Consider the following 22,787-nt stretch of genomic DNA (forward strand, 5'->3'; position numbering starts at 1 on the left):
AAGATGTAAAATGTGGTGTTCCCATAAGAATATAGGATCTCGTTATAAAATTGTCAATAGATATAAATACACTTAAGGATGTAAAATAATTTCAAGAAATTCTCTGAGGGAATCCCATTTAAAAACATTTTAAAATGACGTTTTTAAATATTATCTTTAAATTATGGCAATTTTAGCTCTTGTCCATAGAGATCATACTCTTTAAATAATATATATCTTTGAATAGATGGTGGTAGAGGAAGCTTCTCCACTGAGGCTGGCTGGCAGAGTCGCTGGAGTCCCATAAGTCTTCGAATTTTTAACCGACACAAATGCTTTAATGAGCAAGGATTTTCTAAGATGAATAGGAAAAGCAAGCAAAAAATAAAACAACATTAGTGGATTGACCTGTAAGATACAGACTGTTTAGAATCACATTAATAGTGTCTTTCTGAAAAATAGGTATTCACACATTAGCAACTGGTGAAATTCAAATTCCAATTGTAATTAAGCCTTCCAGACCATTCCTCTAGAATGGAAGCTCCAGGAAGGTAGACATTTAGTCTGTCTCTGTGTTGGAAGATAGTCTGGCTCATCGGGGGTGTTCATCTAGGATATATTAAATGAATGCATTCCCTTGATTTAAGAAAGTAAGTACTCACATCTCCTTCTACTTATCTTTTAGAATGGAGTATCACAGAGATATATTTCTTCACTTTCTCTCTAGTCTACCAATCTTTCTGATGAATAATTATCCAGGAAACATTTGATGCAAATGTTTCCATATGTCCATTATTCATTCTTAGGTTTATTTCAGTGTCTGATACCTAAACAGTTTATATTTTCCCCCAAATCTTTAAAGCTTACTTAAATATCTTATTTAGTCTATTTTCAACCCTCGCTTTATCTATATTACAGTTATAGTTCTGATGCATTATCTCAGGAATGTAAGTTAGCAAAAGTGTAACGTAGCACACAGGCTCAGCGGTAAGCTCTGGACTTGGTCAACTTGGATTAAAATCCTGTCTCTGCCACTTAGCATTTGTGTAACCTTGAACGAGTTACTTAACCTCTGTGAGCTCAGTATTCTCACCTGTGAAATGTGAATAAGAATGAGACCTACCTCTCATGGTTGCTTGAAGATCAAACAAATTAATTTATGGAAAGTATTAGAAAAGTGGTTGGTATCTTGTAACCATTCTATAATGTGAACTATCACTCAATTCAGTAATAAAAAAATCACATTTCTATTACATTTGAGATTATAAACATTCAAATAATCTTTTTTACAATATGAAAACAATGGTTTTCAAAAATTATCAAGGCAAAATATTGTTACCAAAAGAGGCAGAACAAACTCATCTTTAAAAAAAAAAAATACCATTTGATTTTCTTCCCTAACAAAGATACTGCCTTACATATACCTGGAAGAATCCTGACATCCAGTGGTTAACCACGCTCATAGCAATCAATTGACACACCAGTTCAAACAACGTATGACTGAAACAACAAAAATCTTCCTCCTTTCGTTCTTGGATTGCCTTTCTAAAGTCATAAAAATTGGTCATTCTTTTGTAGTACAAACACATGGGCAATTAATTACCAATTAGTATCAAAATCTGCCCTATGACAGGAAGCAGAGTGATATTGGAGAAAGAGCCTTTGTTTTGACGTGAGATAGACAAGGGTTCAAATCCTTGCTTTGTTATTTTCTATGCCTATAACTTTGGGAAATAAATTTATGTCAGTTTTAGGTCTTTTGCCCTTATTATCTCTAAAATGTTTTAATATTTTTATTATTTAATAAAATATAAATAGAGCAACTACACAAATGTATAGTTTCTTAAGTTATTAGTGATTATTAGGTGAACATCTTTCACATCTTTCCCAGCTACCCCAGAATTCTCTGTACAATCCATCTCAAGCTTCATGTCTTCCTCCCTATAAGGAACTACTATTCCAACTTCTATAGTAATCACTTCTTTCAAGCTTCATCATCTCAGTGTGCTATCTCTACACTATCGTATTAACAATATATTTTTTAATTTGTTATGCTTATTTCTATTTTTTCTTATAATAAATTTATATGGGATTTGACTGATACTTTTCTGTTGTTCATTTTTATATTTAATTTAGTTTTCTTGAATTTCTAGCAGGAAGTGAGGTTCAAGATAACTCTTCTAAGTTTACAGAGCTTCCTATTCTGTGGTCTTTTCGCAATGATCCAAAATAAGGTGGCTGGCTCCCTGAGGAACCCTGGTTTCATTTGCCAGCTCCACTTTTACGTGGACTCTCCCTTGTCTCTGTCCTGCTTAATTTTGATTTCACTCTCAATGTGAGCTTCAGTTCAGAAAGGGAGGCCTGATAGGCCAGTTTCATGAATTCATGGAGTTCACACTGTTTTATAATTCTCCTTTCCATAGTTTTTATTTACAAAAATTAGCATGATAACACACAACTCTACAAGTTGTGAGGATTTCATGACATACTTTATATGTACATTTCATACTTCTTATAAAATTATCATGTAATAAAAATGATATGAAAACACTAATATTTTAGTTTTTAAAATAGCTAAATTTATTAGGTGTTTTTAATGTTCTAGGTAGTATGCTAAGCACTTTACATGTATCACCTCTTTAAATTCCCACAATGACATATGAAGTAACTACGGGTCTGAGCCCTATTCTGCAGTGGGAAAACCTGGGCATAATAAGGGTAAGGAATTTTCTCAAAGTCACACAGCTAGCAAGACTATCTTGGTTTTTTTGTCAGGAAATAAAATTTCCCCTCTCCTCAATAAAACAAAAATGACATAATAAATTGTTGCTTTTTTACATGAAAATATCAGCCCTGAATGAGACATGTACTACATAACCCAGCAATCCAACTCCTAGGCAAGGCCAGAATTCCATTCCATCTCAGGTCTGTCTGACTCCAGAGGTCAATTTCTAAGCTCATGATACTATGTTATTCATCAGGTTCTCTAAGATTCCTGTTTTAGTTGTCATGAAGTCTCTTCTATTATAGAACCCATTCTAGGAGAAGAGCCATTTGAGGAAAATTCAAGCTTATCTCCAAATCTGCATTGGGTTGAACTATCCCTCTTTCTAGCCAATCAGTCTCCCTCCTTCCCACCAACCTACATCTCTCGTTACCATGGTCAGAATAGTCCAAATTCAGATGGATTAATCTAATGTATGAAACTCTGATTAAAACTAAATGCTTAACTGAAAACCACTATATCACTCATTTCTTTTTTATAGAACTTTATACCTAACAAATTTGGTATGTGAAACAGCTCAACATTTCAGTTTCATCTTCTGGCTATAAAATGTAATCTACCTAATTTGCATAAAATTTGCCTGATCTCAAAGAATAGGCTGTTGAGCTTTTGTTATCTCATTCAATTATGATTTAGGTGTATTAAGAGTGCCAGGATACTTAAATGTAATGTAAAGTCCTATGATGCTTCTTTAGGTTCCATAAAATTGATGTCCAAGTAGGTTTTGCAAATTCATTTTTCTAAATTTATATTTTGAAAGAGAAAGCCTCTTCAATCTATGATTTTTTTCTAGTTCCTATTTGTATTTGGAGTAATTTTAGATTCAGTTTATTGAAACTTTTGTAATATGATTCACTTTTATGTTTATAACCAAATATCAGCCTGTAGAACACAAAATATCCTGTCTGTAATACAAACTTTTGATGGTAAGAATTTGTCAAGAAAAACTTGAGAGAGACTATCAAAAAAGATAATCCTAATTCATTCCATTCATTCATTTATTTGGTATTTATTATTTACCACTTACTACACATTACAGTAAGCCTTGAGATTACAAAAGTAAACAAAATAAAACCTTGCCTATGTAGAGAATATGGTCTACATACTTTATGATATTATAGAATTTAACTTTAAAATAATGAGTTCTATTCAGATGTTAATATAGTTATAATATTACCCATATACATTAAGGAGTTGGAAATTATAAAAAAAAAAGCAAGAAAGTAGTTAGTATCTTACATCAGAGAAAGTGTTAAGGATGATTTTTAACAAAAGATAATTCTGAAAATAAAGGAACACTGAAAAAGTATCAAGGATGACATGAAGACACTTCCCCTATAGACATTCTTCATAAAAAATTTTGTAGGCAAAATTTTTGTTTTTACCTAGTATTTGACGGATTTCTGGCCATTCTCTCTGTACCTCCAGTGCAGACTTCAGTTTAGCGCACAGAGGGATATAATCCATGTAATCCAGTAATATACGGATAACGCTTCCTACCAAGTGTTTCATCCAGGGAACTGTAATAAACTCACAGAACTGAGAGAATGGATATAATTTAATTTAGCAGTACTTTAAATATACCATATACATAAACACTTAATTTTGTTATGAAAATTACTATCTTTGTCTTTTGACAAGAAATAAAAGATCTCTTCTTGTAATGAACAACAACAAAAAAGTAGTTAGCTTGTTTCGGTGAAGCTATGAGCTCTGGAGCTGCAAGCATGGCTCTAATATAGTTGTAGTCATCATGCTAAGCAAAATAAGCCAGACAGAAAAAGTTGAAAATCACACGATATCACTTATATGTGGGATATAAACCTAAAGGCAACAAATGAAAAGGACAAACCAACAGAGACTCATGGACATGGACTCTAGACTAATGGTTATCAGAGGGTAGCAGGAAGGGGGAAGAGGCAGGTAGATGGGGTGAAGGGGGTAAAATACATGGTGACGGGAAAAAATCTAACTATGGGAAGTGAACACATAGTGTAACCAGAGGGTAGCAGGAAGGGGGAAGGGGCAGGTAGATGGGGTGAAGGGGGTAAAATACGTTATGATGGGAAAAAATCTAACTATGGGAGGTGAACACATAGTGTAAATATATATATATATGCCTTATTGTTAAAATATACAGATGAAACTTACTGGATTTCATTAACAAATTAATAAATAATAATAATAATAAAATTGTAGTCAACAGTGTGAAAGAATCATGCTTCTTTTTATGATTCTTCTTTCCGTGCTTCTAGCCCAAATATACCACTGAATAAGCATGTTATTAACTGTAAACATTTTCGCATTCTTCTATATTCGGTTTGCCATTAAAGAAAAATAAACACCATCCTTTTTTGGCCTAGTTTTATGTTTATATGCCCATATTATTGGCAACAAAGATTCAAGAAGGAGAATAATATAAAACTTAGAGTTGATTTTTCTTATCCCGTTAAATCTCTGAGCAGAAGTTAAGGAGGATGACCCAATGCGCAGGACGAAAGGACGTAACTCACCGGGCTATCTTTTATCACACAAGATGTCCATCCCGGCAGTACTTCTTCCTCTATCTCTGACCACACAAATGAATTTCCAAAGATGTCCCCGTGCATGCAATCGAAGCACATCTCCACTTGATAGCCATTGTTCAGCAGCAGCCTCAGCATCACCTCGTCATTCAGGGCGTACTGAATGGCACTAGGGAAACGAGTGTCATTTACACGCATAAAATAACAATTGACATTTGCGCCGTGGGAGAGAAGCAGCCGGACGATTTCATGATTATTGGCCCTCACGGCCACAAGCAGACAGTTGAGGGGATCTAAGTTTGGGTTTGCGCCTGCATTCAGAAGGACTTCTGTACAATGGATATCGTTATTAGAAACAGCAAAATATAGCGCAGTCTTTCTCTCGTCGTCATAGCTCTCAGAAATGTGGTCAGCAAGCGGAGTATTGACGTCAAAACCATTTTCAATGAGCAGTTCTAGGCACTGTACATTTTGTCCATCTGCTGCTGAGTGAAGTGGTGTTAGCCCGCTTTTCCGGATTGCATTTTTGGATGTTACTGGGATGAGATATTTCAGTGCACTAAAATAAATAAATAAAAACACACATTGCATGAAGAAAATCAAGAAATGAAATAAATGAACTTCCTCACTAGACAAATGAATGCTGTTTAGTTACTTTCCTCTATTTTTGCTAGATAACATTATACAAAGACATTTAACCTTTGTCCATTGACTTACTACTATTTAGTTTAGTATAGTTTAGTTTAGTTTTAATTTGGCTTCCCATTCTAAATATTCCTGGGGATCATGCTGGATCTTATATGTTTGCTCTAGAATTGTGATCCATCAGGAATCCTCCCAATCTTCCAGTTCTTCTCTGAACAATGTAATAGTTATCAGTAACCAATGCTACTTAATGACAAATATAAAAGAAAAGTCCATCTGATGCCATAGAGGAATGCTTCATAATCTTGACCATTAGAATCATGAAATTACAGGAAGTTAGGGCTGGAAGTGACCTTGCACATCACTTAGTCCAACCCCTTCATTTAACGAAAGAGCAATATGAAGTCTGCAGAAGTGAAATGACTTGTCCAAAGTCACGCAGATGTAGAGCAAGAACTAGAATTTAGGCTTCTCGAGTTCTCATTCATCACTCCTCTTTCGCTGCTTCCTGAGCGATCGAAGCTTTAATATTGGCCACATGTGTCCTGTCCTCTTCAGTATAACTTGAAATTGAATTATTAGCCACAAGAAGAGTCTATGATTTTAGCAGCCTCGCATTATACCAATTGAGATAACTAACCACAGCTTATGTTTCTAAGAACCTGTGATAGTTGCAAATTTCACACTTGACTAACAACTAGACATGATGAGAGCCACCAGCAAGGATAACTTGATCTCTTGTGCCTAATTCAGAGCTACCATGTGTGAATTTATGACACTGGGAATAAGTCCAGGTAAACTTTAACAACATGTCACTTAGCGTCAATTATGTGTCATCGGCCACTTAGTCAATGTGGCCACTGAAAGTAATAAAGTCTAACCGTTTCAAAGTTTTTGAACTTATAAAAAATATTTAATTGCCTAAAACCATCCTCTCATGAGGATAGTTTAATATAGTGCTTATAGACTTCTATTGATGTGTCAATTGTAGCATATTTTGTGATTTAGAAATCTATCCAACCATTTCTTTTTTTGAATAAAGATATCTAAACGTATAATCAAACTTTTCTACTCAATAATATATTTGACATCATACTATAATATCCATACATATTGGTAAATAAGTGGAATAATATTGATAGTATTTTTACAAATTTGAATTCTTTGCCACAGGCAAAATTTTTTGAAACTCTGTAGCCTTTTGTTAAATATATTTTTTTAAACAGAAAGGCACATGTGGGTGGCTTCACATATAACTTCCTCCTAAAAGAAAAACTCTTTTCATTATAAATGTAATATACATTCGATGTGGAAGCTTTATAAAGCACAAGAATATAAAAAAGAAGGGGACATCAAACAAATATTCAAAAAAAAGCTTGTAAGCATTTTGCCTATTTCTTTTTGGATTTGGGGGGTTATTATATAGAGAGACATGATTATACCGTATATACAATTTTGTATTTTTCAACTTAAAGTGATCACCCCATGATTTACTACTCACAGATAATGTCCCTCGTAGGCAGCTCGATGTATAGGAAGATGCCCTGCTCTGTTAGGTACATTTCCGCTTCCTCCATATTCCAGCAGGAGGGAAATGCAGTCAGGATTGCCCCCTCCTGCTGCCTCAAACAACACCGATGCCCCATCATCCGCCAAAGCAAACACATCACCACCTGGCAGTATTAAACACATGGCATAGTGTTTAATAACTGGATGAACTGTCAAGATAGTCTCCTTAAAAATAACCCCTTGTTTTCTTTTTTGATTAGGACTTAAAATTAAAAGCATAGAATTAAGAATATGTTTTCACTATTTTAATAAACAATTATGCAGCATATTTCATTTTATTAGAAGAGCTTTACATCACGAGAACATCTGTGAAATCAGCAAGTCAATTACCATGACGGACAAATGCTTCCAGGAAAATGAATAGTTACACTTTTAAGTTTTAAGACAACAGTTAACTCTTTCATTTCGTAACTCTTTCATTTCAGGTTGTACTTTGGGGGCCTCGAAAATGTTAATCTTTTCCCCATAGAGGATGCTTGGGTGTCATGTGGTTCTAGCTTTTATTTACAGATGAGGAAACTGAGGACCAGATGTTTAAGTAACCAGACTAGGGTCGTCAGACAATGAGTAGGTGGCAGAAACCAGTTTCAGAATTCAGTCCTTTAATTCTTGGTTTTGTAGTTGTATAAAGTATTTGGAAATTTCAAAGGAGGGGCGACATCGCAATCCATTGGGCAGAATTAGAGAAAGCTTCGGGGACAAGGTGTCTCAAGAAATTGACTTTGAATTAGGTCGAATGGAATTCTAAATGAGGGCAAAGACCTGACCCAGACCCAGACAGTGGGAGTATGAGGTATGTTTGGGACACTGCTCATCTAATTTTTCTGGAGTGCGGGATACAAGTTGGGAGTAGTGAGGGATACACTTGGTAAAACATTCAGGATGATGCAGTGGGGACCTTTGCATGATTCAGTGGGCAGTGGGGAGGCACTGAGAATTTTTGAATAGTTTACAGTGTTATAGTTATCCTTCAGAAAGGGGAGATGAGTTCACTATGTAGTATATGTCCTCTGATAGGGAGACTAGAAACCTGGAGAACAGTAAGAATCGACTGCATTGGCCCAGGGAAGATGTGAGAGGGCTGCCCAGGATGCAAACCAGAGGGACTGCCAAGGTGAGAACAGGTGAGAAAAGGTGAGACAGCGCAGCACTTGGGAACTGGCTGAATTTGGAGAAGAAGGTGACAGAAGAATTAGAGATAAATCTAAACTTTCAGTCTTGGTTCAGAGAAATTATTAAATCAAAAGAGTAAAAGAAGAGGAATTTAGTTTTGAAGATGAGTATGAGACCCTGGTGAGCCAGCTGTCTATGTGAAAATTGGGCTGTCTCTAGAAAGAGTAATCAGGGCTGGGCATGTAGATGTGCAGGTAGGTCATCGGGTGCAGGGTTTGATTGAGTTGGGGCCCAGGTGGCTACCAAGGAGGTTATCAAAGGCTGAAGCCCAGTCACACTCAGGAGAGGAAGAGGAGCCAGAGAGGAATGAAGAGGAGGAAATCCGAGAGGCAGGAGAAAAGTCAGGACTGTGCAGTTCCTTTTCACGTACCCTTGTGGATGAGGTGTTCCAGCACATCATAGTGACCATACTCAGCAGCAACACCTAACGGTGTGACGCCAAAGCCATCTCTCAGGTGGACGTTGCCGCCGTGCTTCAGTAGCAGAGCTATGAGATCTTTGCGGCCTTGCTTGGCTGCTTCATGCATTGCCGACCATCGCTTGATGCAGGGCTGGTCAAGGCTGGTGTTGTATTTGAGCAAAGTGGACACCATGTCATAGGAGCCCTTTTTTACAGCTTGAAGATGATTTTAAAAAGAACAATCGAGAGTAGGCATATTAACTCGAATATCTTAGATAGTATTAAACGAGTTACTAAATTTAATATCAAAAGAGATGTTAGTTGTTCTCTTCCATAAGAGAATTTTGGATTTTTCATACTCCTTTTATTTCTTACATCCGAATTCCTATTGTAGACTGTAAGCATGCAAGGTGATACTCCTTTTTTTTTTTTTTTTTAAGAATCTGACCTAAGAAGATTCAGAGTTTCAGGGAAAATAGTGCACATCGCTAAGATAGGATGTTGTGTATAATCTAGGTAAACTTTAATTTCTTCATTAGCAAAATGAAAACATCTACTGTTGGGTTGTACAAATTAAATTATGTATGTAAAATACTTAGTATATACTAGCAGCTCAGTAAAGGATAACTATTATTATTAACGTCAGTTCATCACTTCTAGGGTCCTAGGACCACATGTGTAAATGTTTATCAAGTTTTTTCCCTCAAAGAAGAGCTTTTTTTCCCCACCAAAAATAGCAGTATGAACTTCTCTTTCCCATGCTCTTATTGGGAGGGTAGCAATAGAAATGATTTGAGTCTAGGTAGGCCAGTTCTAAACAGATGAAGTATGTGACAGCTAATGTACTACAATTTCAGAATTTCAGAGCTGTATTAACTCAGATTTCTCTCTCTCCCTCTGTTTGGTTCTAATAATTGAAATTACACTTTTAAAAGTGTTTCTTCCTATTAGATTATTAAGAGATCGTCCCAGTTTATATATAAATATTTCTGAAAGATATAATGCATTTTTTAATCAATAAGTAAAATCTTATTAAGAAACAGAGCAGGATGAATACTACTCTCTGAAAATGGAAATAAATACAGTTATAGTCATTTATTCATTCGGTCATTCAATTAATATGTACCAGCTATATGAAAGGCACTGTGGACAACAGGAAAAAGATAGATATAATTCTCACCTATGGAATTTACAGTCTAGGGAAACCTATACTGTCTTCTGTTTGAAGAGAAACTCAGAATCTGGGTGTTTTCTGGGAAAGGCAGGAGGGGCCACACAGACCATCCTGGGCAGCCAGGAGGCAGAATGCAGAAAGCGTCTGAAGTCAAGGCAAAGGAGAGGGCTCCAAAAACCATAAATGAAAGACAAAGTGTGCCTACCACATTTGAGGCAGACAAACCATTATTGCAGTGAGATTTCAGTTTTTCTACTACTCACTGTCTAAATTAGAGTCTGTTGACAAATGCCTTTCTCTGAATCACCCACCTGCCACTGGCAGCTCTAATTACAGTGAACTACCTCATTCTGGCTGGTGTGACTGCAGAGCAAACACCAATAATTTAAACGAAGTAAGGGGTGTGTCCTTATTTATCTTCTTGTTCCTCCTATTGTATTTTTTTTTCTTAGATAAAAATGTATTAAAATAATGAACCTCTTCCCTCATGACCTGTTTTCCTTTAGTCTGACTCAGAGAACATATTGATTAGAGATATTATTAGTCTGTCTTCATGAAAATAACAGCATATATATATAGGTCTATTCAACTTAAAATAATTTAAAAACTAAAACTACCTGAATTTTGGTGGGACTAATAACATGTTTTATTTCCCATAAAATACTAATGTACATTGTGGGGAGCCCCTCCCAAGCTAACCCACAAAGACATTCTTAACCAATAAAAGGCTGACATAATGAAAACTAATAAGATGCAGTGCTTGTGTAACATAACTAAGTAAAATACAAATGAAATAATTTATGAAATATATGTTAAAATAATATATGAAATATTTATTTAAATGAATGTTTAAATAACTTATGAAATATTTATATATTTTATGAAATATATATAGAGAGAAAATCTTCAATAACAAAGCTCAAAGAAAACCAAGTTTCAGTTGAGTTAGGGAATTAGAGACCTTTGCATAGGTTATAGGCAATTTTGAAGACTTTGTAGTCTCCTGGCACTTTTCCTCTTTATTTTAAATTTCTGTTGTTTTCTTTCTGGGTGTATGTATTTTGCTCATGTAATTTACTTATCGGCAGTGAATTATTTTCTGACTCATATGACACACAAATAAAGAAGGGTTTTCTGAGATATCTTGACAAGGATTGGAAGATTGAAAGAGGAGATGGAGTAAAGAGGATGTATATTGATCTGTGAGAAAGAAAAAGTGTGAAGTAAAATTAACTGGATTCTTCTGTACCTTGGGCCCCACTGGCCAGGACAATCTTATGGCTATCTGACTGGACAAAGGTGATGCCAGCTATAGAGGGTGGGCAGAGAGGGAGTCTGAGTGTAAAAAACCCCTTAGTGTCAGATCATCACAAATCAGATATCTACCACTCAGCAAGTAACTGTGCAACATGGCTGTAATACATCAAAGTACCATAGTGAGGGCCAGATGGTTGATGGGAAAGAGAGGTTGATGGGAAAGAGATGGGAAAGAGAGGCCTGAAAAATCAAGAGTGATTTTTTTTTTTTGCCATCTAAGGATATTCTGTAAACAAAGACAAGGATGATGGGACTGGGTTAAGAAAATTCAAAATGACATTGCACAGAAAAATAAAAAGAACAGCATTTTTTTTTCTCTTATCTCTCTTTTATAAGCTAATGGATTGTAAATAGCAAATTTCAAAGTAGCCCGTAGAATCAGGAAGAAAACTGAGAAAATTCCATGGATGACCCATTCTCCTATGAACCTAAAAAGACTTGATATGGTTTCCACAAAGAAAGTCTTGAAGAAGATAACCCCCACAAAATTCTTAATCTCCAGAAATGTGGGTGATGGAGACAGAAGTGAACACCTCCAGAATATTTCCTTCATGAGATTTTTGTCTTTTCTTTGATATTGCCATTTGGTTTTTTAAATATATTATTTCCAAATGTTAATTATATTTCAATTCTGACAACTCAATGATCAAGTCCCTTTCCTTTCATGTCAGATACTGCTAGGGAAGAGAAACCAACAAATGAAACTTTGAAATGCTTAATGCTCTGTTGTGGGCATTAAGCATTAAAGAAAATTTTAAATAAAGCAAAAAGAAAACAGATGAGTGACAATCATGACTTATTTGTCTCAAGAAATAAGTGGGTTGAGAATAGCAAGTAAAGACTAATTCTATATTTGCAAAGTGAGATAGTATTTGAACTCTGGAAAAGTGTCTTTCTTTTTTTTGAAGAAATCAAAGACTGTCTATACAAACAACAACAAATACATGGATGTTGTTGCAGACACTCCATGGTATATGCCTTTACAAAAATAATATAGATCACATTACTAGTGGTGCAGCAACCCATAGGAGAATATTCTATTCAGTGCCTGCAGCGCCAGCTCAGGAAGAGAGCTCGGGTTTATTTATGAAAAGCATCATGTTATGATGACATAAAGGCTTGTTAACATGTGTGCAGAGACAACTCTCTGTTCCTCTGTACTCATGTTTCCCCTTTTCCTTTTAGCGACAGAAGCCCCAAGTTTTAGCTGGTCACAGTCTATCTAGGTAGAGACTGCCCTGTACCTACGTGTGGCTGCGTGACACAATCTGCGCTAATAGTATATGAGCGGAAATGCTGTGTGGGACATCCAGGCCATGTTCTTAAGGGTGGAGAAGCTTTTCCAAGGCTGCCTCTTTCCTCCTTCCTGCTGGCTGGCAAATGGTGACATCTGAAAGCTCTGGGTAACAGTGGCAAGGCCACCCTGCCATCCCTGGGCCACTCATTCTGAAACGTTGTGTGAGAGAGAAATGAACTTCTTTCTTTTGAAGTTGTTGTTGTTTGCTTGCTTTGTGTATCTTTTTGTTGTTGTTGTTGTTTTGTTATAGAAGCTTTGCCTGTATCCTAACTATAATGATTAGGTTGTTTGTTCAGTCTGATTTGAATTTGGGAAGGCTGAAAGCTCTGACATGGGACAAGAGTAAGCAAGAAAGAATCAGATCAGAACGACCCCAGTCAGTGGTGACACTATTCATTTAACAAGTTATGTCCAGGGGCAGAATGTCCTCCTAGATATCCTTCCCCTGCTGCCCACAGTATCCGGCTTAATGTGACTTCTCAATAAATGTTGGTTGCATTGATATTGTTGAATTAATGTTGTTGAATGTAAATATTTTACTAATGTTCATGACTTAACTAAGTTTTCTGTTAACAATATTCAGGTTGTTTTTTTAAAAAAATTAGTGATTTCTCTGTGGATAGGAGCCGTGGCAGTGTTAACTAGCTCTGACCACAGCCTACAGTGCTTTATTCTCTTTCTCTGTGATTGCTGATAAATTATCTTAGATTTCCTCCTCCTCTTCCTGGCACGCACGCAAATACACACACACACACACGCGAGAACATACACACAATTTCATAATGGTTCTCCTCTCCTGAGCATCTATCATGTGGCAGGGGTTTAATATATTTATAATTTATCTAATTTTATAACAATTCTGCATTGTAGGTGGTATATTTTCATTTTACACATGAGAAAACTGAGGCCCATGATTGTAATCGCATAGCTAGGATTTAAATCCACAGAACAATACTGTACTGTATGTTTGAAAGTTGCTAAGAAAATAGATCTTAAAAGTTATCATAAGAAAAAAATTTGTAGCTGTGAGGTGATGTAAATTAACTAAACTTATTGTGTTGATCATTTTGCAATATATACATATATAAATCATGTCATGTACCCTAAACTGATACAATGTTATATGTCAATTATATCTCAATAAAACTGAGAAAAAATAAATCCACAGATTTATTTATTGGTGCCAAAGCCCAAATTCTTACTCCATAGCCCTATGTCCCTGAGAGAAAAGAAATGTTATCTCTTGTCATTTGTAGTTAATCTCATCTCTCTACTCCTACAAACAGACCTGCTATTCTTATTGGTCAACAAACATCAGGATATGCAAGACTGAGAAGAAGCTGATAAATGACACTTTTAGGTCTGTCTATCATTATTTCTTCATTGTGCCATAGTGGTGAATCCTTTATAGGTGCCCAGTTCTGCAACTGAGTACGTGGAATCTGCTGGCTGCCCCTCTTTCTAGTTTGGTTTCATTGTTCTGATGTGAACCTGGTGTCTCTCTTTGGACTCCCCTTTCTGCCTCTTTCCTTTGGCTACATACCACACATGCAACCCTCCGTACAGCTAGACCCTATCTAGAGAATATTCCTTTAGAACTGGCATTTCTGGTGTCATAAAACTCCTAGGTCAGATCCATCCTGTTTAGTTGGTGCTGAAGGATCTTTCTCATTTGATCTCTTTGTGGGATAAGAAAACAAAATCATAGGACAGGTGAGATGAAGGTTAAGGGAGGAACTCAGGGAATGGAAGGAGACGAGGTCACATAATTTTAGCCAATACATAGTGGTGTGCAATAAATACTTATTAAATATTTATTTGTCTCAAACTATAAAGGTTCTAGAAAAAAAGGTCATTTACCAATCAGAAGGGGCGTCTCTCCTTTGTCATTTTTGGTGTTTGGCCATACTCCTTTTTCTAGTAAAGCTTTTACATTTTCCACCAGACCAGCTTTGATTGCCAAAGTCAAGGGCGTTTCTCCATCAGCGGTCTTGAACTCCCAGAGTGTCTTATAGGATGCTGAGATGGGAAAGTGTTGTGTAAAGTTAAAAATCTTTACTTAAAGGATATCTCATAGATCAGAATAATGCAATATCATCCATATTAAACTGAACAAAGTGAATCGATGAAAAAGGAAAGACTAAAAGAAGATGTGAGTAAAGTTTATCAAATGATGGTCAGTATAAATAGATGAACATGGACTTGCTAATAAAGTTGATCGCTGAAAAGCCAACATCTGTTTCAAGGTGCTCTTTTTTTAAAAAATGGGTTGTAAATTCGCATTTCTGGATAAGTTGTAAAACAGCTCCCCAATCTTTAATATTGTTTTTTAAACTGCACTCGAAATTGGTTTTTGCCAAATGAAGTCTGAGAATGTGGGAATGAGAATGTGTTTAAATGAATATATCCTGTCGGAATGTGTTTGAAATACTGTATTTGATATCACCTTCTATATCTGTCTATTTGCCTATTGAGCTGTCTAGCTGGCTGGGTGGTTAATTATCAAGTATCTATCATCATCTTCTAGGACATAGAATTAGAGGCAACACTAAAGGTTGAAAGATAGGGCACTCTCAAAGTGTTTTATAAGATGCCAAGCTGTGAAAAATGCTGTTTTAGAACATGAAAATTATTATTAATTATTATTAATATTTAACCCTGGGTAAAATTATCATGACATTTATTCATGCATACATTATAAAAAATTTAATGTACTATAAGGACAAATATAGTAAGTACTACTTGTACTATATAATAACTTTTTGGAAACTTTTAAGACATAGTTCAGCATGAAAAATTAACAACCAATTTCCAAAGCAAAAAGATTTATAATCAAATCAATTAACATGTGATACATATACACACTTTTATCACTTTTCTGTAATAAGCACATCTTCCTGCCAACCTGTGTTATATTCTTAGAAGGATGCAAAGGGTGAACTTTAACCTCAAAAAATGTGCCAAATTTTGTAAACTAAGTTTAAAACATAGGTATTGCCTTTTCTCAATTTCAAATAAACTTTCATTCTCTCTCTCTCTCTCTCTCTCTTTCTTTCTTTTGCTTTTGATGTTCACTGAGAACACGCCCCACTTCTACATTCTTGTTTCAGCTCTCTTACCATCCAGAACAATTTCAAGTACTTGCTGAAAGGGTTGAACAACAGCTTCATGCAATGGAAACCATCCTTTTTCATCAGCTTCATCTAATGCATATTTATATTTCACATACTCCTGGAGCTCAAGAATGTGACCTAAATTAAAGACATGAACCGATAACAAATCTCCGTCTTGGCAAGATAGAATCTCCAGTTTATCCCAGTGTGGGCAATACACTCATTTACCTTGTTTTATGGCCTCTATAAGTTTTCTGTTTTGATCACTTAGTGGTACAAATCTGCCAGAGAAAGGAAAAATGAGCCATATTTATAAAAGTGGTATATTCCAAGGAACCAAAAATTTTCATTTATATTGAGCTTTTGTATATAATCTTAATCAAGATCTAGAGGATATGTACACAACTGATTTTATCCCCTGTAAAAATGTCAGATACAGAGTATATTTATGATACAGTAAGCCTAGGAACATTAGTGAAAATGGCAAAATACAGGATTATAATGCTTTCTCTGAAATGAGTGCTAAGCAAGGAAAAAGGAGTAAAAAACTGGAGTCAGAGTCAGAAGAGCTGGGTTCAGGTTTTGTGATTTCATGATCTCGGGGAGGCCAGTTAGCCTGTCTGAGTCGTCACTCCTCATCTGTAATATGATGGGATTGACAAAGAAGATCACTAAGGCTTCTTCCTACTTCAAAAATTCTATGTTCAGTAATGTTTCTCACTTTGAACTCAATAACTACCAATTAATGATACCTTATTTGAGAGCTTATGAACCACACTGCGTGTTAGTCTTAATCAACTCATCCACAAGGCTGAGCATTTACTGAACAAACTTCTAGTCACCAGCCCAGTAAGTCATGATGTCACTTCTCAAGGCAATTCTTTGACGTTTGTGTTTATTTAAAGGAAACAAAGTATTTCATAACAAATGGACTTGACTCTACCAAGCAGAAACATTTGCTGGCGTTCCAGGGTTGTAAATGTCTTCCTGGGAACTCTAAACTTCTAAAATCTGTCTAAGATAAGGGAAAAATTAAAGAGACCAGAAATTTAAATGCAACATGTCCATATTTTAAAGCTCAAAAGCAATCATTTTTTAGCATTAAATCTATTCAAAATATTTAGTGCTAAAAAGATTTAGTACTAAATTTCAGAATACAGGATTGTAAATATTACAATAGAACATAAAGGTAAACTAAAATTTATTTTTGTCAGAAGAATAATGTATGTTGCTTGAGAAATTTACTTTTGCAATTTTAGACTCTCTAAACACTGCTAACATAAAACATCAATTTTATGCATAATTTGTTAACTTCTGTCATTTGAATAGTAGATCATGAAATAGGCTCTGGTTTATATATTATTTTGTCATACATAATAAAAGCACTCAACTCTTTTCCCATTCATTGAACTTATGGACTAGCTGGGTTAGTATTATTCTTCATAGTTAAAGATTCAAAAATGGAATATATTACTTGTAAAAGTTGCCTGAGTCAGTAGCAGAATAGGGTCTAGAAAACACAGAACAGACCTCTATGTACTTATTTATATATCAGTTGTGTAAACTGTACATACAAATTTGTTAAAGTTTATTATCCTTTTGATTCTATATTAATTTAGAAAATAGGCGATCCTGTGCAATTGAATTCAACTAGGGATTTCCCCTCTAGGCTATTTCTATCTTGCTCCTGAGAAGGGGATGTGTGGAAGATCAGACTGCTAACCCTACATGCAGTGGCCCTTATAAAGCTGTCCAATTCTCTGCCAGAAAAGAAGGGTGAGCATTTTCCTAGAGGAGGAGTCGGGAAATGTCATTCATTTCATCTTATGCCAAAATGAATACCATAAAGAAATTTTGTTGAGGATAGTCAATTTGATCATTACCTTTCAGGATAAAATACAGTCTTGCTGGCTTCAATGGATTCTTGAATACTGAGCTGAATGTCGTAACTTGTAAGATGATCTTCTTCGGGGTCATCATTAGAATCCATGACTGAATAAAATTTTGAAAGAAGCAATTTCTTATCATCAACAAATGGCACAGAACACAATACAGTTAACATGAAAGATGCAAAATGAAAAACTAAAATGCGTTCACCTTTCTTCATTTAACAAAGACAAATGCGGTTAACATTTTAATTCATATTATATATGAAGCCCATTTTAACTTTTGAAATCTTTAACTACCTGCCCTTTGGGTGTCAGTATTTTCTAATTTTGATTTTCTTTTCAGCAGTGGCTACAGTTGGGTTCATAACAATTCACTTTTTCCATACTCCTGACTTAAAATAATTTTGGTTCATGTTTCCTCAAGACATTGTTTACACAGCACGTTAGAAGTTTAAAACTCTAACCTGGAGGAAGTGAGACAGTGGCAGGAATAGAGAACGGTGAGCCTTTCACATTCTTTACTCTTTATTCTATGTCTGCTTTGTTTGCTTATTTGTTGATTAATTCCTTTTCTCACACCAGCAATAGTTTGAGTTGGCTGCCTCGAAATGCACTTGTTTCTGTGTTTGTGTTTAACTTCTAACAGGCTCTAGGCTTTTTGAGGTAAAGGGCTCTACCTCATCTATCTCTACTTTGCATCCCCTTCTATTCTAAAAGGTGTTTGGCACAGGGAAACTTCAATGAATGTATTTGTTAAATTAAACTAGAGAGAAGAGGAGAAAGTCACGCCTAGCCTTGCCCTCGGGAAATTTGAAGAGTTAGGATAGGGACCATCTTAACTTTATCCCCAGACCAGAGACCAGGCCTCCTACAGGTTCTCCATTTCTCCCTCTGGCACAATTATATCCATTATAAGCCATGGCTCTAGACCTGCCCATCTCCTCTGAAGATAATACACAAAATATAAATTATTTCTTGTTGTCTTAGTGCTTTCAAATATCAAATTAGAAGAATGAGTGTCTCTCCCCATACTATTGCATCAATTGTTCTATCTTAGAAAATTTAGTAAGAGTAGAAATGCAAATAGTTCTACAGCTAGGCTGACTGACCAATATGAAATTATTTTTGATTAGTGGTACTTTTCAAGCCAAAATGTTATTATTTACCTGAAATTTTACATTGTGTGATGTATCTTTTCAAGGCGAAAAAAAAAACAAAACCAGTATCTTGTGGGCAATTTCCAAAACACAGTTGATACTTGCTTTACCTCTTCTCGTTGTTCAAGGTTAGATAAGTTCAAACTTTAAGGACGGTTCTATACATGCTTATAGCCAAGGTCCCTGCCCTGTGCACAGACTGCACACAAACTCAATGGCATCATTTTGATTTTATTGTTCTGCACCACTGGCCTTACTATTACCTTGAAACAGAAAGGAGAGAAGAGTGACAGTGTTTGGAGACTGCCCATGAGATAGTAGCAGCTCTCCACCAGGCATGTTTCCTCGCACCATGATACCTCACTCTACCCAAAAGGCCAACGTGTGCCCTAGGGATTCTAGTCAACAAACAGATTTAAGTGGTGTTTTATTTTACTCTTTTATTGTTTACTGGTCCATTGTTTCTCTCCTCCCAGCAGAACGTAATCCAATAAGAACAGAGAATTTGTATCACCAGCGCCTAGATCTCATGGTTCACGGTCTTTAAATGTATTTCGAAGGAATTAATCAACGACTGAGTCGATAAATGAACACTAACTTAATCTAGGCTCTGCTTTATTCTTAGAACTGATTATTACTAAACAAATTTGATTGCCCACTCTGTGTTTGGCTTCCTTTTTCTCACTTTCGTGCTTCTATATCTTCTTCCTCCTCATTCTCCACGCCCTTCCAGCAGTTCCACACCCATGGCCCACCCTGCCTCAAACCTGGCTCAAGCTGTCCTTTCTATAGAAGCCCTTGCTGAAATCCTCCAATTCCTCTCTGGCCTTTCTTTATCTATGATTATATCCTCTTATATAATATTTTCCCCACATCTGGATTTACGCTCATTTTGTGTGCTCTGCAAGTTTTACACATATTTTCGCTTTGTATTCTCACTCTATTAGTAGAGATACTCTAGGCCTAGGAACACTCTGAGTGGAAAAAATGCTTTCTTTTCATTTATGTCTTCTTTCTTTCCTTCCACCATTCATCAACAATAGCAAATGGTTGTCCTCAGTGGTCACTGGAAAAAATCTGTTGACTCATTAGTAATGGAAAAGCACTGAGTCCTTCAGACAGTACAATTAGATGATGAAGTTAAAATTGTGGCATTGCCTGTTGCCTTGCCACTGATATCACTGTGATGATAGGGGATTGCATGGCTCTGGGATTAGTAACGAGATACAGAGCCTTTCACCTATTTAAATCATCAGTTTAACTATAACCCTGTTTGAAATGTAGGCTTCCAATATATGAGATACCACAGACTCCTTGGAGAACTGAGTTGGTCTGTTAGAAATTTATTTTTTTAAATATCCTTTTAACTGTCATCCAGAAGGAAGTCATCTAAGACTCTTAACTGTTTTGTATCTCTAATGACAGCCAGATAGAAATTGTGAGAAAACTCTTACTACATTGAACAATATCTGCTTGATACAAGCTGTTGCCAGCTTTTTGCTGAAAGCTTGGGATGAAGTGAAGTTCTGTGTACAGGTGCTCCTTGGACAGACAATCAAAAGAGCATCATTGGAATAGATCTAGAGACATCAAGATGCAATGAAAAGAGCTAGAAGAGAATTATTTATCTGTATCTCAAGGTTAAAATGACCAGGACTCAATCCCAATTGAAGGCTGGCAACAGTCTATTGCCAGCCTTTATCTGAAATTATTTTTAAGTGAAGTACCAACCAGGTATCTGAGGAAGTCCAAATGATATTTTGACATCCTTTAGGACCCATTCACAGGTGCCCCAGTTCTTAGCCTAGAAAGATTAAGTGACCTTTTCTAAATAATAGTTTGCCAATTTTGTTCTGAAGAAGTCCACTAGTAAGATTTACTTATTCTCCATAGGTAGCTGATTAACAAAATAATTGCAACAATCATATTGGACAGTAAGCCCTTTCATTTAAACCACTGGTTAACCTCACGTTGGGCCAGGAACATATTTGATGAAAGCAATGGATTCTCTCTCCAAAGGGATGCAGGCTCACTCAAAATTTTGCATAAAATTTTAGAGAATTCCTGGATCCTCTGAGGCCCCCACATGTACCACAGGTAAAGAACCGTTTACATTAAGGATTTTCAAATGCTAAATGTATTATTCAGATATCAATAATTTTTAGTTTAGTTTACAGATGGGCTGAATAAAACCTTAGATTTAGGTAATGGGAAAAGGAAAGTTTGGTGATCAGGTAAGCTTTAGATGATCTTTGTTAATAACAATAGCCATAAATTATTGAACAGTCGCTTTGTTTCTGGCACTGTGCAAAGCACTTTGCATACACTGCCTTGTATTATAGATTCATTGTGTGTAAGTGGAAACTTAGGCTTCCAGAGGTTAAAAAACCCATCCAATGTCACAGAGCTAATAAGTAGAGTCTAGAAAAAACATGGGTGCCTTCGTTTTTGAAGGTTTTTCCGAAGCTGCAGGAAAACAACCCACGGTCTGTTGCCCTTAATAGAAAACACACTGATCTAACTCTGATCTAACAGCCAGCTCTCAATGACAATAACCTCCAAAAATAAAAAATAGCTTCCAGGAACACATAAATCTTTATCTTCGGCTTTGTACAATAAGGCTTTGTGTTGCTTAGGACTGTCTCACGTGTCCTAGACTTGCCTTCGTTCTGTACTTTTTGTTTTGGAGTCTAAACATTACTGTTACAATTTAGGATCAACATACCAGTTGGTGCCTAACTGAGGAGGCTGAGGCAATGTTGCAAGATATGATGCAGGAGTGAACCCGGCTACATGGTACCTCTCTGTATCGGGCTCTCTAAAATTACCTTCGATCAGTGATCCATGCTAAACACTGTACTGCTGATAAGTCTGTGAGGCTCCTCAGAGCATCTCTTGAAACATGGGCGCCCCCAAAGCACAGGACCAACTAAGGTCCTCCTTTTCCCTGAACCAGGGTGAATATGACTTTGTTCCCCATGAACTGTTAGTTTGGCTTACTTCCAACAACATCCAAGTCTGTTCATCTCACTCACCCTCACACTCTGTCTTGGCAAAACAAAATTGAAACCATCTATGTGGGTCTTAAACGAGGCTGGCCCTAAGAGTTCCCAGAGGTGCTTCCATGGTGCAAGGAAGGGCTTTGTGTCCATATCACACCATCCCCAACACCTGTCACTTCAGTGTAATTCTGTTACATTAGTAAGAGAATCTGTTCTTTAGGGCTTATTATTCCATCTTCCAGTGTCCCTTTTAAAATGCCAATAGTCCCATATTGGTCCCCAGTGTAGAACCAGAATCTCTTGGAGGAGGTACTGAGGGTGGCATGGGGTAGGAAAGATGGCAGAGGGTCTAAGACTGAGTCTGGTGGGAGGTGATGAGAGAGGATAAGAAAAGAGCAAAACAGTAAAATTTGGTTCGATTTACAGTTTTATATGAGGCTCGCCCAAATGCAAACCCTGAAGGACGTGCAGGTTCTGCTGTATGGAAGGTAGGGGAACCCTGATACTCAAAGTAAATTTTCTTTTACCTTGAAACTGCTATGGTCCTTAAGTGATGCGCTCATCTGCTTGAGGTCCCTGAGAGAATCATCAGTGCCTGACCTATCAGAGGAACAGCAATGGTTAAAGAACATTTTCATTTTTTGATTTTGTTAAGAAAATAGTTATTATATTAAAACAATACTCATCCTCATTTTTCTGCATTTTGATCATTCGTATATGTAATTTTAAAGATATACTGAAATCCATATAAATAAAATTTTG

At 36.2% G+C, this 22,787-nt stretch overlaps 1 protein-coding gene across 1 annotated transcript; it reads right to left on the minus strand.

The window, feature by feature from the left end:
* Positions 1–161: 161 nt before the first annotated feature.
* Positions 162–22,627, minus strand: ASB15 (ankyrin repeat and SOCS box containing 15). The gene is made up of 10 exons (XM_006910559.2): positions 22,553–22,627; positions 17,861–17,969; positions 16,206–16,258; positions 15,984–16,115; positions 14,725–14,883; positions 9,047–9,292; positions 7,436–7,607; positions 5,278–5,848; positions 4,150–4,303; positions 162–334 (listed from the first exon to the last, which is right to left on the minus strand). The coding sequence occupies exons 2-10, from the start codon at positions 17,965–17,967 to the stop codon at positions 162–164; spliced, it is 1,767 nt and encodes a 588-aa protein (XP_006910621.1). The 5' UTR covers positions 17,968–17,969; positions 22,553–22,627.
* Between the last annotated feature and the right edge of the window lie 160 nt (positions 22,628–22,787).

Source organism: Pteropus alecto, unplaced genomic scaffold (assembly GCF_000325575.1).
Source record: "Pteropus alecto unplaced genomic scaffold, ASM32557v1 scaffold22, whole genome shotgun sequence".
Taxonomy (NCBI): Eukaryota; Metazoa; Chordata; class Mammalia; order Chiroptera; family Pteropodidae; genus Pteropus; species Pteropus alecto.

What these genes read in the sequence shown, in the direction of transcription:
- ASB15 (XM_006910559.2), bottom strand. Translation starts at nt 17,967, where the DNA reads ATGGATTCTAATGATGACCCCGAAGAAGATCATCTTACAAGTTACGAC. An exon ending in ACTTGAAATTGTTCTGGATG is followed by an intron (nt 14,884 to 15,983) that starts GTAAGAGAGCTG and finishes TTCCCATCTCAG; the next exon opens with CATCCTATAAGACACTCTGG. An exon ending in GGAACACCTCATCCACAAGG is followed by an intron (nt 7,608 to 9,046) that starts GTACGTGAAAAG and finishes TAATACTGCCAG; the next exon opens with GTGGTGATGTGTTTGCTTTG.